The sequence below is a fragment of the Perca flavescens genome, chromosome 23 (genome assembly GCF_004354835.1).
Source record: "Perca flavescens isolate YP-PL-M2 chromosome 23, PFLA_1.0, whole genome shotgun sequence".
NCBI classification, from domain to species: Eukaryota; Metazoa; Chordata; class Actinopteri; order Perciformes; family Percidae; genus Perca; species Perca flavescens.
In genome coordinates, this window is record NC_041353.1 from 4,888,288 (window position 1) to 4,905,128 (window position 16,841).

A 16,841-nucleotide genomic window follows, 5' to 3' on the forward strand; every position below is an offset into this window, starting at 1 on the left:
AATCCCTGGCCCTGCTCCCCGAATTGCACCATTGGAGTGTAAATGTGTGGGAACGTTTATCTGATGAGCAGGTGGCACCTTGTACGGCAGCCTCAGCCACAGTGTGTGAATGGTTCCTGTACAAAGCGCTTTGAGTAGTCGTTACGAAAGCCCTATATAAATCAGGCCATTTACTTAATTTAAACAATTTGTAGGCACGTTTTGCAAAGCAGGCATTTGCACAATATCCAGATAGCACAAATATGGGCTACACTACAGTAGAAGCATGACAAAAAAAGATCAGGTGTGAGGTTGTGTAATGGAGAAAACCTCATCATGGAATGTAAAGAACTTAATGAAAATACGGTTGTATTTAGAATAAGGTCAATGGTTGGATTAGAGCAGTAAACAGCGTAATTGCATCCAAAGTGTTGTAATTTCAGAAACAGAATCAGCTTTTCAGACTCCTGCTGCCTTATGCATTAGCTATAAGCACCATGCTCTCAGGTCAGAAAAATTGGTTTTATATGTTATCATTTTGGAGGTAAAATTCAGTTTCTACTCTGTCACTGAGCTAATGGGTGAAATTAAAGGTGTTCAAATGTGAATGAAATGTGCAGACCTGCTGTTCCACTAATGCTGCAGCGATGTCACTGAAATATCAAGTCTCAGGAGGCCAGGTCGTGTTAAGGAGGCGGCCAACAGATTGACCGTGCAGAATATCACACACTCACATCTTCCCCTGGGAAGTGACTTGCTTGCTATCCCCGTCATTGTAAGACAAACAGGATTTGCTGTTCTGCCAAGTTCTGGTGCAGTGTTATTTTGTGTGTGTGGGTGTGTGGGTGTGGGTGGGTGGGTGGGTGTCTCTCTCTCTATCCTCACATCTTCAAGGGACCATTTTATACTTTTATTAGACTTCAAAGATTAATCGATTAGATGTCAACTATTAAATTAGTCGGCAACTATTTTGATAATCAATTACAATTAAGCGTTGTGTTGTTGTAGAGCATCATTACTCATTGCGCGGCTCACCAAGCTTTAATTTGTGGCTCACATGGCAGTATATAATACAGTGATGTGATCATGCAGTCAATACATTTCCTAAATCTGCTCTATGACAAATGATTTATATTTAAAAAATACCCAAAACAGTGGCATTACAAGATGGAAATATATAATCTATATTTTAACTTGCTCTGCCCTTCCGTCCATAACTCTGACTCACTGCAGACTTTTCAGTTTGGGCGGTTTATCCCGCTCTTAACACCAAATGTGCTCTGGGATGGTTAGATACATGAAAATGTAGAAAAAATTGCATATTGTATGTTCAGAAAGATTGATAAGCATCGGCACTTCTCTGCCGTGTGACTCCACTTTTAGGTCTCAAAATTCTCACGACCCCAACGTGCATTTGTCAAGTTATCGCGTGAACAATATAACATTATAAGACGTAATCGTGTATTCTGTTTTTGCAAGCATGGATGCAATATGTACAAATAACAATATCATCAGCTTTTAAAATAAATTACTAAAATCTATATATTCTTAATAATTAAGTCAAATTTGATATTTAAGTCTTAGACTTAAATATCTGCGACCCAATCAAGTGACCCCACGTAGGATCCAACCCAACCCAAAAGTTGAGAAATATATATTACAGGAGGACAACACCCGCGATAACACTCCCCACCTTTTCTTTGTGTTCAGGCCAGCTGACAATGATTGTGGGCCAGGTGGGTTGTGGGAAGTCCTCCCTGCTGCTGGCCATGCTTGGCGAGATGCAGACCCTCGGCGGAAGTGTCTACTGGAGCAAGTAAGACCTCACAACAACACTTTATGGGTCACAGTGTGTCATGACGTATGCAAGGATGTGCTCTGGTCTTAATTAGGATCTAAACCAGTAGTTCTAGCTGCACTTTAGGTAGTGATACTTTGCTTTACTCCAGAAGGACGATTGAAGATGGGGAATACACATTTACAATGTCGCTTTACGGTTTAAGTCTTTTATCCAGTGACTTCTTTATCCTTTTGTGAAACAGTCTATCTTAAAAAGTACTGTGACATTTGCCGTTTCTCAGACATACTGTAGCATTCCTTTTTCGTCAGAGTTTCCATTACTATACAATGCTGGCCAAGGCCTTCTTCTTTTTTAATAATAATACATACATATACTCATTGTTTCTCCTTTTCAGTATTCTATCTGAACTGTTTCTGTTTCTATTTATCTTTTTATATCTTTCTATTTTATTTGTGCCACTTTATCCAACATGACAACATGCATTGTATTTAATTACTTTTTTTTTATTTCAGTGTTTTCAAAGATACATTTTATTACACACATCTGGGTACACACAGTACATCTTTTTTTAATTAGAAGTGATTTGCTAGATAAGGGACAAGGCTTAGTAATAACTGTATATGGGATGATATTACTTATATTATTGTCTTGTTTGTGCACAAGTGTAAGACTCTCGGTTTGAGAAATACTGCCAGGAACTAATTATTTGCCCATTAGCATCACCAAGTGTCCAAGAACAGTTTTCTGTATGATTTAATTGTTCTGCTCTGATGGTTAGAACAAGATTAAATGACAGTGTGGGTGATTGACTCTATTAGCTTCCTCACTGAAAGGACTTTTAATCTATAAAGTCATAGTATAGTCATATTTCATGCCATTTCATTATGTTCTCAGTTGAATGGAACTGCTGTCAGGATATTGAATTATACTAAATAGGCTTTTATTATGAAATGATCACATCATTGTCATTATAAGTATCATTACTTGTTTGTGTCTGGTTCCATTGCAGCAGACACATTAACTGTCAAATGACCTACAGTCTCACACATAAGCACGCTATGACAGTTTATTAAGCCTGTTTTATGGTTCTGCGGAGGTCTCCGCGCAGAGCTTTCGCCGTAGCCTACGTAAGTGGCCTGATGTTTATACTTGTGCGCTGGTGTGTGTGTGTGTGCGAGCCGGCGTGTGTGTGTGTGGGTGGGGAGTGGGTGATAGAGCGAGGGAGAAGCGAGAGAGCAGCGAGAGAGTGACGGCGATTATCTAGAGAAACAAAGTTTCTCCCCTGTTCTTTCTGACCACGGTGGGAAATCTGGATCAGGAAAAGTTTTTATTTATGGAGAAGGAGAACCAGGAAATGAGTCGGGGGGGAAATGCAACGCTACCAAGCCACGGCTGAACGAAGTGCATCGCTGTGGCGTTTAGTTACTGTTTTCGAGAGGCGCGCGTCAGGCTACGGCGTAGGGTCCGGCGTAGACGCAGAGGGATCTGCGGGGGTACGCCGTCGATTCGACGCAGAAGCATAAAACGCCCTTTAGAGTCATTAAATCAATATTGACTTGAGAAGATGTGAAAATATTCACAGAATAATTGAGTCCTTTGGTAATTTTTCTCTGATGGACAGCAGCTAGCCGTCTTAAACGACTGCTACTATCACTTTAGGACACATTAATATCTATATTGTTGAACTGAACTAGACATTTATTTACAGTGACATTGTGTTGTTCAATCCAATCCACTTTATTTATATAGCACAATTTTAACAAACACAAGGTTTCCAAAGTGCTGCACAAAAAGATAAAACAGAATAGATAACACATTAAAAGCACAGAGGTACCCGATATAAAGATAAATGCAATAAAAATTAAAATAATATTAAATCAGTAGAATAAATAAAAACTAAAATGCACTGTCCGCACACAATTAAAATAAGCAAGTATACACTTGCCAATTTATCTGTAAAGACCACTGAACTTAACTGTCATGTGACCGGTCGCCACGTGACCGACCGGCGTCACAGTAATTCCGTCGGGATATTGAATTATACTAAAGAGTCTTTTATTATGAAATGATCACATCATTATCAGTATAATTTATTATTTGTTTGTTTCCATTGCAACAGACACATTAGCTGTCAAATGACCTACTGTCTCACACATCAGCACACTATGACTTATGTTTGTTAGAGTCATTAAATCAATATTAACTTGAGAAGATATGAAAATATTCTCAGACTAATTGATTCTGTTAGTAATGTTATTGTGATGGACAGCAGCGAGCCGTCTAAAACGATTGACAACCTCCTGCTTTTGCTGTCTCATGTACCACAGCGAGACATCGGAACTTGGAGGCTACTTGCATAAACCCGGTTCTAAGTAAGATGTCTCATTATGGGATACGCCCCCTTATGCTTAGTTCACACTACACGACTTGAGCCCTGATTTTTCCACTCCCAGATCAGAGGCAAATTGGTCTTGGCCCGGCGCTCGCAAATTGGCGGCTCGTTTGGAATACGATCTCTTATTTTACGAAAATAGTTCACCGAAACGAGTTTCTGAAAACATTTTAAGCAAGAATGATGAGTCTTCATGTCGAGCCGAGCCGGCCGCTCCTCACATGCATGAAGTTGCCTGGATTTAACATTATGCCAATGAGGAGCAGGCGACTTAACTGGTCCTGGTCATACAACCCTGGTGTGTTTTTGCCCCTTTTTCATGGAATTTTTAGCTAATACAGCAAAATATTATCTCAAATAATTAAGTTAGCTAGCAACTTATTTTTCAATTTTAGGGTTAGGGTCTTTTTTTTCATGGCTGAAACGGAACTGAATGTTTCTGAGGATTGACAGCTTGTTATTGTAAAGGTAGTATATGTTTTTTAAAGTGTATGTGGCCTTTTGCATATAGCTATGTTTCAGAAACCTCTGGGCTAAGACAAGTTTTCTTCCTGGTCGTCAGCTTCTGTTGCATTTCTTTTTTTTTTACATGACATTTGGATTTTTATCATAAATCTGTGCTTTATCTGTTGTTTGTATTCCATGCTTAAAAATCCTATATCACAATACCTGTAGATTAGTCTTACACATCTGTATCATAAGAGAATATGTAGCCTCCAGGGCTGCACACTAACCTTTGCAGTGTGTGTGTGTGTGTGTGTGTGTGTGTTTGCACATATGCACCTCTGTTCATGTGACTACATGTATATATGAATGTATGTGTGCGTGTGTGTGTGTGGTTTCTTTCTCTTTACCTCCTGCCTTCTTACCATATCAGGCTGCCTGATAATGAGACGGTCCACGAGGGGAACATAAGGTACTTTCTCTCTGGTCCCTTCTTTCTAAAACATAATCATGTACACAGTCTGTAAACATTCATACTTCATACATTCATAATTAATCTGCTTTGTCTGGTTTACAATGATGTATATCAAGTTGAAGTAGCTTAAACCACTTGTGTTGCCAGTAGTGAAGTGCCAGAAGTCCCAGAGCAGATGGAAAGAACAAACTCACCTGACAAACTCCTGATGAACTAAAAGCATTAAAGGGATAGGTTGGATCTTTTGAAGTGTAACATGTGTAACACTGAACCAATCAGTGTCTGGTGAGGAGCTACTGGCCGCTATGGGCGTGGTTTAGGTGTTTGTAGTCTATATCGACGACGTTTTATTTCCTGGAAGTGCCGTCGGAAATTCCGCCGTATGTCTCTCTTTTTCCGCCGGGTGTCCGTTGCCTTCCGCTTTCTTTGTGTTGGAATTTTAACCTCCGGTGGATTTCTGAGGACTATGGTTAACTGCTCCTCAGATCTCTGCAGGGTAAATCCAGACAGCTAGCTAGACTATCTGTCCAATCTGAGTCTTCTGTTGCACGACTAAAACAACCTTTGAACGTGCCCATGTTCCATCAAAAAAAGTTCCTTCCCGAGGCTATTTTGTAGAGGCACCGTGTCCCGCGCTTAGCACCGCCCAAGACGATTATGATTGGTTTAAAGAAATTGTCAATAAACCAGAGCACGTTTTTCTCCCATCCCAGAATGCTGCGTAGGCTAGCCAGACCCTCCTTTGCAGCGCTGTGGAGGAAGGTCTGGCAATACCAGACTAAGGTGTCTGTGACAGCCGTGACTGTTCGTTCAAAACAACAATGGCGGACGTGATAGACAGATGGTTCATCCAATCACCTGTCAGGTATTTTTTTTTTAAGTGCCTGCCCTTTTCCCAACAGTTTCCAAGACGGTTTCTCTGACGGTTCTGTGTAAACAAAACAAAAATTTAAAAAATCCGGCACTTTGGTGTTTGAAAGGGTTGGTTCGGATTCACTAACAGTCCCACAATAACACAAATTAACTAACTGATCAAGGCAGCGGTAGACCAGCGACTCCCGTGTTCTGCGATGGAAAATTGGTGTTTTTTGTCAATGAAGTCTGGTGGTTTTGAAGAGAGCATAGATGGATATAACTGCAATAGTTTTCTGACATAAAGGCATTATTTAACAGTAGGGTAAGACTGAAATTATTCTTCATATAGCATACACTTAAACTGATATCGATTTTTTTTTTTTTTTTTTTTTAGGTGTCTAAAATTGTTGTGTTGCCCTGTCTGCTTCTTCAAACTTAGGGTGTGCTGACCGCCATCTACTGTAGGATATGCACCTCATAAAACCACCCTTCAAAAGATCCAAACTATCCCTTTGAGTAATAGTATTTGCTGTTGTGACACTTTCTATCTGTTGAGGGCTTAATAGTCAGCCAAAGACGTTTTAATAGTCAGGAATACACCCAGAAGTTTACATAAGTTCTCAGCCAGTTGGGGATGACAGCATAGACATCTACAGTATGTCATTTATAGTTCATACTGTATATATATATATATAGTTACGTTTACACATTCTTCCAATAATCTGGTCATTTGAAGGAAAAAAAAGGAAGCCACCAGAGCTGCGCACCGTATATGTTTGTAATTCCCGAAGAGGTCTACAGGTGTTACCTTAAACATCTCAAAACTCTGTAGGCCTCCTGAATATACTTTATCCTTTAACCCAGGACATACTTATTACACACACATCGTCATGCTCATAAGATATGAGACATTGTCGAAGAAGCCACAAAACCTAATTATCTCATACAGACAATGACCGCATCACTTACATGGCTCGTCTTCTCTGGGTGGAGAGGTTAATTCGATCAACAGTTGGCAGGCTAACATCATGTCTTCACTGTCTGGGGCTTGGCGTGAAAACACGTCTGTCTCTCCCATTTTTTTGTGTCCGTCTTCCTCCCTCTGTTCTCAGCTGTCTCTGTCTCTTTCTCGTTTTGCCATCTTTTATCACATATTTCCACTCATACACATACATGTACACAGTTGATTACAGTCGACTCATTCTGACACAATGGCGTGACTTTGACAGTTGGTCAGAGACAGAAGAGTCTGGCGAAGACATCAGGAGGTAGACGTTCTTCGCCGTGTCTTCCGAAGTTACCCTTTAATCCCTCCTTTCCCTTTTTGCTGTCTTGTAATTTAATTCAATTTTTTTCATCTTTACTCTGCCTCTCTCAGAAGAAAGTACTGTTTTCCACTGCAGTATTCCAGGCTGTGTGTTGTTCCTGGACACATACATACGGACCATATTAGTTTGATAGATTTCTTAAAGTGTAGTATAGTTTATTCTTAAGTCTTAGTCTTTTTTTCTTTCCTTTTTAAGTTGTTTATAGTGCAATACAAGTGATCAACATGAAAACACACATGACGCGATTCAAGAAAAAGGTGGAAACTAGACAAACAGACAAAAAAAAGCACACGAAAGACAAAAGATCAAAAGATGGGGGCATAATGTTTAGCATAGGTGATGTTATTGTAATACGCCTTAAGTCTTAGTCTTAATTTATAGTTACTTTTTGAAGCTTTGTAATACTGATAATATGATATGCATGTATATATTGATGTGCAATATAATAATCTTTATTTAAATGGCACCTTTCATACACAAAATGCAGCTCAAAGTGGTTTACAAAAAAAAAAAAAAGTAGTCAATTTAAACAACAGTTGAAATATACATTTCAAAAGAGGAAGGAAGTACAAAATTAAAGAGTCAAAAATAGTTTTTTCAGTCTTTACTTTATGAAGAGTGTAACTATGTTTATCAGCATTATGCATTATGTTAATATGTGTTCAGGAACGACTGTATCAGCCTTTAGAGTGTGCTGTCTTCTTCATTGTGTTGCTCTTCTCCCATTGAGATGATTATTAGTTTTGTGCCATCTGATCCCGGTATGGTTTGTGCTTTTAATGCTGGGAGTCAAATTGTCCTTACTCGAACAAACAAACTCGCTCTGCTTATATAGATGTTTTATTTATACACACTTAGGCATATATATACACACACATCAGATCCCTTTTTCAAATGTAACACTTCAAAGTTTATTTAAATGTTTATCAGTTACTTTTCCAGATATTTATTTTTATTCTACTTTGCGAAGTCCACATGAGCCCATCTTTAAATTGGTATAAATAAGATCCACCGCAAAGGCTATTTTTTAAAATAGTCTATTTCAGTTCTCACTCAGCACTAAACGGGGCTACATTGCATCATTTCCAGAAAACGTCTTGGAGAACAATGAGACCAAAACAATCTGTTTTGACCCTCTGAGGACGAAAGACGCCGCAGGGATATTACAAAATTTCATTTCAGACATTTATTTACTATTTTAATCATATATAACCCAAGACTTTGGTTAAACTCATTTCAAGCACCGAAACAATTCGTGCAACACATCTTAAGTTAAGGTTTGTTTTCAAAAGAGATTTTAGGACTTTTAAAAAGCGGACATCAACGTTTCAGCTTTAGCGCCAAATTATCTCTTTATACATTGCTCTAGAAAAAATGTTGGCCCCACTAAACAGAAAGCTGAGTCTGGTCTGAACATTTTGATATTAAACACATGGGGATCAGTTACATGTGAACTAACCACAAACAGTTGCCTTCGTTCATGGACTCACTGCACTGCGTCGCTGCAGAATAAATACATGGTAACAATGTTAACGAAAAATGAAAAATTAGGTATAACTTCAAACAAACAACAAAAACGTGACAAAAACATTGAAAAAAGTGTCAACAAAAGGGACAAAAAAGTCGAAAAAAGCATCAAAGTGTTTTTGACCCGAGAGGATATGGTCGGTGGGAAGACCACACAAGGGTTAACAAGTTGTAAACTTTACATATTTTTTATGTAAGTTACAAAAAAAGGTCTGATTTCATATTAAAGGGAAATGTCATCAAGTCTGTTCTAACAGGATACAAAACAACTATGTAACAGTAAGTTTGCATAACGATCCCATTGTACATGTTACATGAATACTTTCAGAGACGTCTATTTGAATTTCTGACAGAGAGTCGCACTTCGACTCCCAGCAGCTGTTGTTGTTGTGTTGTTGGTCTTGTTGATGTTTTTATATATGTTGCTGTAGCTGGTGTTATCAGTGATTTTGCCGTTGCTGATGATTTGCAGCTCATCATTAACCCAATCCATGATCCATTTTGATCTCTCACTTCTGACCAAATAATTGTCATGTTGCGGTGGAGTTTGACATAATCTTCCCTCTCGTCCTCCTTTTCTTTCAATGTCTGGGTGTCGCATGTATGAAGCTGGTTAGAACAGGAGTACTGATCTGATAACAGCTTTCCTCCTTAATAGATATAGATAGATAGATAGATAGATAGATAGATAGATAGATAGATAGATAGATAGATAGATAGATACTTTATTGATCCCCAAGGGGAAATTCAAGGTCCCAGTAGCTTAAAGACATCACACACAACATACACATACATCATAAACAGGATGATAAAATAACAAATCCACATGAATGTACTAAGGGATGTATAAGCATGAGAGGCTTACAGTGACAGGGCAGGGACTGACCCTGTGATTCAGTATGCATGGTCAAATTTTCGGCACAGCTCTCAAGCAAGAGATGAAAGTTGTAGCTGTTAGCTGAAATTGCTAATTTGCATGAAGTATAAAATCGATGTGATGAAAACGTATTCATTTGTGTTAACTTGTGTCCACCGGCATTAAAGGGACACACAGAGGGCGTATCAAAAATTAACCAGTTTAACAACATATATGCAATGGTAGAGAGTTTATAGACTTTAAAATACAAATCATTGCATCTTATTCACTCTAAATAGAAACAATCATTTTTTTGCATTTCCAGCACACATGAAGTCATTTAGCCATTTATAACTTGTTTAATAAACTCATTATCCAGTAGACGTTATTGAAAATCGACCCTTCTCATTATATATTTGTGTTTACCACCTTGTCACATTAAGAATGAATTGTGCACTAAAGTAAAACAAACTGTGGCTCGTGAATTAGCCAAACAGAGGAAATGGGGTCTTGCTCTTAAAAAACTGATTCCATCTTGTGTAGAAAATAGAAAATGAAAGCTTCTTTCACCTGAAATTAAACCTGTATTTTATAATTACATCATTATTTAAAATGTAATCACAAATTCATTGGTTAGCTTTAGTCACAGTGATTGCTGTTTCAATAAAGAAACAATATTTAGTAAATGAGCAACCTTTAAAAAGTAAATATCAGAGGAAGGAAACAACTGTATGTAGATCGGTACTCCTGCTCTTTAAAGCTTTATGAATACAGGACTTGTAGTTCTTACTTGCCTGTTTGCCTTCTGTTTCCCATGATGCAACCCAGCAAGAACAGATACTCTGTGGCCTACGCTACCCAGAAGTCCTGGCTGCTCAACGCTACGGTGGAGGAGAACATCACATTTGGCAGCCCGTTCAATAAACAGAGGTAAAAAAAAAAACACAATTACAGCTAATTTTGGGAGTGCTGAGTTTGTTTTTTTGTTGCTTTTATAACTTTGTAATGTAACAAAATGAAGTTGTAACTACCGTTCTTGTCTACTGCAGTTTCAAGAAACTCACCTTCCAAGCTAATAATAATAATACATTTTATTTGGAGGTGCCTTTCAAAAAAACCCATAATAAAACAGCAAGACAGGCAATAACAAAGACAAAACACCACGGAGCAAGATACAAATGTGACACAATATTAGGAAAATATCTAATTGTGACTATTTAGACTGATATTGTGATATGATAAAGGATATTGGAGGGAATGATCACTTTTGTATAATTATTCTCATTTTCATAAAAAAAAATTTGAAAATTCCAAAAATGTAAATGAGTTTGGCGAGGAACTGTAACCAATAAATAATTTCCCTTTAGTCGGTGGATATGATTTGTAGGCCAGGCATCGACACATTAAATACAAAATCCAATACATTCAGAATGGTTTGACACATGTTTTGCCTTTAACAAATATTGCTTCCCCTCTGAAGTTCATCTAGCCTAGAAATTTAGACGTACTCTAGCGGCAGCAAATGTAATTTCCAGCCAGGGTCAGTCTAGCAACTCTTCGTTGGCTTGCGAGCTGGAAAAAACAAACTCTAGTCAGGCCAATCACATCGTGTATAGAGTTGGCGGGCGGGGCTTAACATAATAACGGCAGAGTTGCGACGGTTCCGCGTGAATTCCCTGCTACTTGAAAACAAAGAAGATGGCTGCTGCTGCTGGCGAACAGCGGCCTTTTAAATCGGCCTTTATCGGCTTTGGCCGCTGGAAGACTTGGGAGTTCGGCACTGAAGTCATTCTTAAAAAAGGAAGATGTGTTCGGAGTTTAATAAAAGTTTAATCTATCAACTAGCATTGCTCTGCCTGGTTGTAGTACTATCCTATTGCGTGCAGAAGGAATTTGAAAGACAACCGTTTATCCCGCCCCTCGGATTGAGCTCTGCCAATGGTGTGTTCCCAGACCCAACATCTTGATGTGGGTCTGGCTTGTCAGGCTAAAGTTCCTCTGTGATAATGGCGTATATGTTGTGTTTTTCAGGTACAAGACCGTGATAGACGCCTGCTCTCTGCAGCCAGACATTGACCTGCTGCCATTTGGAGACCAAACTGAGATCGGAGAGAGGGTGTGCACCTTTTGTTTTTTATTCATTATAAAGCTATAGTGCGTAGTTTCTGTCGCCCCCATGAAAAATTCTTAGTAACGACAACAACACTGTTGTTGGATCCACATGATGAAAGCCTACTGTGATCGCACCCCCACCCCTCCTCCAAGCAGCTGCTAACACGGAGGATTAAAGAAAGAGGGGGGTGTTTTGGTAAATGGACTGGATATTCTCGCTGTTTCACTTCCTGCCCGGCTGTCCTAATGGCCCACGGCTCGCGTGAAAATAGACCTGGTCTCCAAAAGCTAAACGCTGCTGTTGTCCTTTCTCAACAGTGATGTAAAACACATGACTTGAGCTGCAGCGCACAAATGTCGCCGGACGGCACCATTTTGTAAACTTTTGTAGCCATATTGAACAATACAGAGAGAGTTTTGTGGAACTGAAAGGCTTAATTAGCTTTGTATTAACTCATTTGACAATGGCTTGAATGTAATGGACGTTCATTCATATGAAATTGTTGCGCACTGTAGCTTTAATACACATTTAGCATGATTCAGTTAATTTGCAGTGTCTTTCAAATCAACCCTGAGAAGTTGGTGTCTTTGAATACTCTGCAAAGATGGGACATTTGGGATCTTTCAGTGACCTTTTTACTTATTTCTCGGTATCATACTGATGTTGTTTTGTGTTGCTGTGATTCAGGGCATCAACCTGAGTGGAGGTCAGAGACAGAGAATCTGCGTGGCCAGAGCTCTCTACCAGAACACCAACATCGTCTTCCTGGTGAGCTAAACCTTAAAAAAAAAAAAACAAAGATTGGAGATACTGCTGTGTTTCTCTCTAATGAATGTGCAATAACACATATTCAGGTTTTTTTTCCCCATTTCACATTGCAATGAAGGAATCTTCAGCGATAACGATGATTTTTATGATTTTCTAAACACATTTTAACATCAAATGCTTTATGTATTACAACGGTTTGAATAGCGGAATTAGATTAAAGTCTACCAGAAGGTAACACCCATTCTTCATAACCTAACGCTGCGTTTCTTTATGATTGATTGTATGATACAGCCCATAGTACGTGTTGGCCTTTGGGACGAGGAGGTGTCTCTCTCCTACTCTCTCCGCTGTGCCGTCATGTGTTTATCTTTCCGAGTAGTTGCATCATTTCCTGTTGCCACCACAAGCTTTAATTGGTTATCGAGCATACCTTCCACATTAAAAGCTATCTGTGTCATTCTTTTATACGCGCATCACACTCACTGTAATGTCTGGAGTGGTCATTTGTTAAAAACTGTAACGTATAATGAGGAGGGAATGTTTTCTTTAAATAATATCATTTCACTATGCAAGTGCAGCTGCTTGGACTTCTCATATCTGATCTCAGGATAGAATTATGCTGCGTCATAAACTACATCAAGGAATCAACTCTGTTAGCACTCGATCAGGACCCCAGGAATACTAGAGGCACACGTGCGTGCTTCAGTGGGGAGTAAGTAAACTAAACTATAGCACCGACCCCCCAGCAAGACAGACATTAAAAGAACGAAACAGATTTACACGTTCACGAGTATGTCAACATCATATCATCAAGTGAATATGAACAGTTGGAGGAATTCTAATTATTTCATTTTACCGCTGGAACGAGGGTCTTTTCATAAAACTGGGCTGTCCACATATGCACTTGAATGGCGCACACATTTTGGAAATTGGTTCTTCGTGACCAGAGAAAACAGAGCAAATGCACTGTGGTATTTCCTTTCGCTCAAAAGGTAGGACCAAGAAACGCTCCCGCTGCTGGGCAACAAAATGCAAGCTTGTCCGCATTGACACAGAAAGGCGGCCGGCTGGTAACATACAATCTCGTATAACAGTGGTAAGCTGAAATATGTTTCTGAAAACATTTTAGGCGAGACATAGGCAATACAGTAACAGAAACTTGGTTCATATTTGCTCAGCGCTGCTTAGTCTTAGTTTGAGAGAGAGAAGGGCAGCTCTCTCTGTCAATTCTGTCTCTTTTTGTACGTATGCGGAAGTCCGATCTGTAGTTCGAGCAGACACGGTTGACAACGTACATACATCTCAGATTCATTTCCTGTATCTGTGTCATGTGGGTTCTGCCACTGCCACACCTCTTCAGGAGACTAGCAGCAGGTCCTGGGTGTATTGATTCCAACGGGAGAAGTGAACGTGAACACAGGTTATGAGATATTCTTTCGCCCCATCGTCACCAAAGTAAACATTGGCCCCGTTCTTCACAAGCCACATATCTCCAGAACAATCTGACACTTAAATAGCATTATTCAGGTGGACACATCAGGAAAAAATTAACTTTGTTCGAGACCTATTTCTGTCTCAGTACCAAACTCTAGCGAGATCTGGCAACACAGATAAGCTAACATCAACCAATGTTCGTGAACACCCTAACAGAACTTAACTCCTTAATGCTTAATATGCCTTTTAGCTGTGTGAATATCTAATGTTAGCAAAATAAAATATTAATAAATTATACAAATATAACTTTTCATCCATCCACACAACATTTACTACTTTCAAACGAGGCCACGCCCATTAAGGAGACAAAATGTGCATACCGTTTCATACCATTGGCGCTGCTTAGAATCTCTAGTATAGAGGATCTTTGGTTCGAGCAAACCTCCAAGTGATGCCAAAAAGTAGCTGTTGCTGAGCAACCAATGGGGGTGCAAATGGATGATAAACAATGACAAGACAATGTTTTGATCCACTTCTGGGTTTTCAATCCAAGTACCTGATGATTACTGTCAGGGATTCACCCCCAACATTTGGTGAAATTCCAGGGGTTGGACATCTGCCACTGTTCAGAACAACAACACAACAAAAAGAGCTAGACAGCAACATTATGTGAAAAAAAAAGGTTTGATCAATTGTTTCCATCGTACATTCTTTATCTGTATCAGTTGCGAGGATCTATCTCCGTCTTGTGTCTCGCAGGACGATCCCTTCTCAGCGCTGGACATCCACCTCAGTGATCACCTCATGCAGGAAGGAATCCTCAAGTTTCTGCAGGATGACAAACGGACTGTAGTCCTGGTCACCCATAAACTGCAGTACCTCATACATGCAGACTGGGTAAGAATCCTAAACCCATATCACAATACCAAAAATAAATGACTACACAGCCAATCACAATGTTTGTTTACAATCACGTCAGGGTAGAAATGTCCTGCGCCCGGTACATACAATTTAACGCCTCTGAGCAAACGGGGACGAGGAACAACTGGATACACTCTCATCTCCTTGGTCTGAAATGCATGTTTGATGCTTTCATGTGTCAATCGCTCTATACTGTAGCAGTTTAGGCTACATTTACATTGCTACGTTTTGGTTTTTAAGCGAAAGAGTGAAGAGTTTTGAGCCAAAAGCGATCTCTGTGCACACAAGTGTTTTTAGCTCCAGTAGAAGAACTAATCTAAGTTTAAACTAACACGCCCAAACCGCATATCTCATCAACATTCTCGTATACTGGGCATGTTTGTGCCGGGGTAAACAGGAAGCAGCATGTGTACTCCACCCGTTGGTAGTAGTTGCCATGGTAGCGTTAGTAGCTTAGTCTCAGAGAACGGGATGGCATGACCCAATCACGCGGCAAAACATTGGTGTTGGTGTTGCCAAAAGGTCTCCGTTTGCAGCCGTTCAGACTGCAACACAACTCTGGAGATCCAAACCAAAACGGAGTCAGAAGTGTTTTCTAATGTCTCCGGTTTAGGGGCTCTGAAACGCCAGAGCAGTGTGAATGCGAGGTGTAAACGTAGCAAAAGATATTCGTTTTTAAACCAAAATGTAGCAATGTAAATGTAGCCTTAATACATTTAGGGAGCAATATTTATTTCAGTCAAGCCTCAGCTTCCTTTTTTTGTGTGTCTTGTCCAGATTATAGCAATGAAGGATGGCTCTGTGCTAAGAGAGGGAACTCTGAAGGACATTCAGACTCATGACATCGAGCTTTATGATCACTGGAAGACCCTGATGAACCGACAAGACCACGGCCTGGAGAAGGTATGTGACATGGTTTCAATTTCGGATGCAGATAACAGCATCTCCTCAAATCTGGTCAATCTAAACATTACCCAAATACAACCACCAGTCTACATTCATATGAAAAAAACACACAAAACATACAACTTGCATCATGAACATATTCCCACCCATTTTCAAACTGCGCCACCCTAGCCTAAATATGTCTGAAAATATACATTAACGTATTATTAGTGAAGATAATTTGTACACAACGTTGATGATAGGCATACTGGCCTACAGCTAAGGTAGCCATCCTTCATTAGATAGGACAGCTTAGACATGAAAGGGGAGAGAGAGGGGGAATGACATGCAACAAAGGGCCACAGGTCGGAACCGAACCCGCGGGCGCTGTGGGACCACTGAGCCTCTGTATATGGGCGCATGCCCTTCCAGGTGAGCTACCCAGGCACCCTACTGTACCACATTTTAACACAAATATATGAATATACCAACAATTTTGTTTAAAGCTTAGTATTATTTGCACCATAAAAGATGTGTAAAGGCTTTAGGCTGGCATACACGTTATTGTAGGTTTAATATAAAACTATATACAGTATATGTAGTAGGGGGTCACTGCTACGTCTCTTTTTCAGCTAAGGGGTCCTTGGCCTAAAAAACATTGAGAACCCCTGTCTTAAAATAATCTGTCTGGCTATCATTAAACTATCAAACCGATGTTTTAGCACACAGTGTGAGTATATTTAATGACACAAACAGCCTAAAGCTTTATTCTGTTACTAATGAAATGTCTGTCTCGTGTCTCTACATGCAGGACGTACAGCAGGACAGCCAAACAACACTCGAGAGGAAAACACTGAGGAGAGCTTTCTACTCCAGAGAGGCCAAGAACCAAATAGACGATGAGGACGAAGGTAATGGATCAGCACTTTTTTTAAAGTCGTTCTTTGAGTAGGCTCCATTAATCAATGACTCGCTCTAATATTTAGTCATAGGTTGTCAACGTAACTTGAGAAGGTAAAACCTGTTAAAAAAATGAGAACGGTTAAATGTTGTTTTTGTGTAA

The 16,841-nt window shown here is 39.6% G+C and overlaps 1 protein-coding gene across 2 annotated transcripts in view; it reads left to right on the plus strand.

Moving 5' to 3' along the window:
• Positions 1-16,841, plus strand: part of abcc9 (ATP-binding cassette, sub-family C (CFTR/MRP), member 9) — a 92,194-nt gene that overhangs the window by 43,608 nt on the left and 31,745 nt on the right. For both annotated transcript variants that reach the window (XM_028570679.1, XM_028570678.1), the window contains exons 18-24: positions 1,690-1,795; positions 10,486-10,587; positions 11,689-11,773; positions 12,458-12,538; positions 14,732-14,869; positions 15,671-15,796; positions 16,590-16,689. In XM_028570679.1, the coding sequence (XP_028426480.1) occupies positions 1,690-1,795; positions 10,486-10,587; positions 11,689-11,773; positions 12,458-12,538; positions 14,732-14,869; positions 15,671-15,796; positions 16,590-16,689 (738 nt within the window). The remainder of the gene's footprint in view (positions 1-1,689; positions 1,796-10,485; positions 10,588-11,688; positions 11,774-12,457; positions 12,539-14,731; positions 14,870-15,670; positions 15,797-16,589; positions 16,690-16,841) is intronic.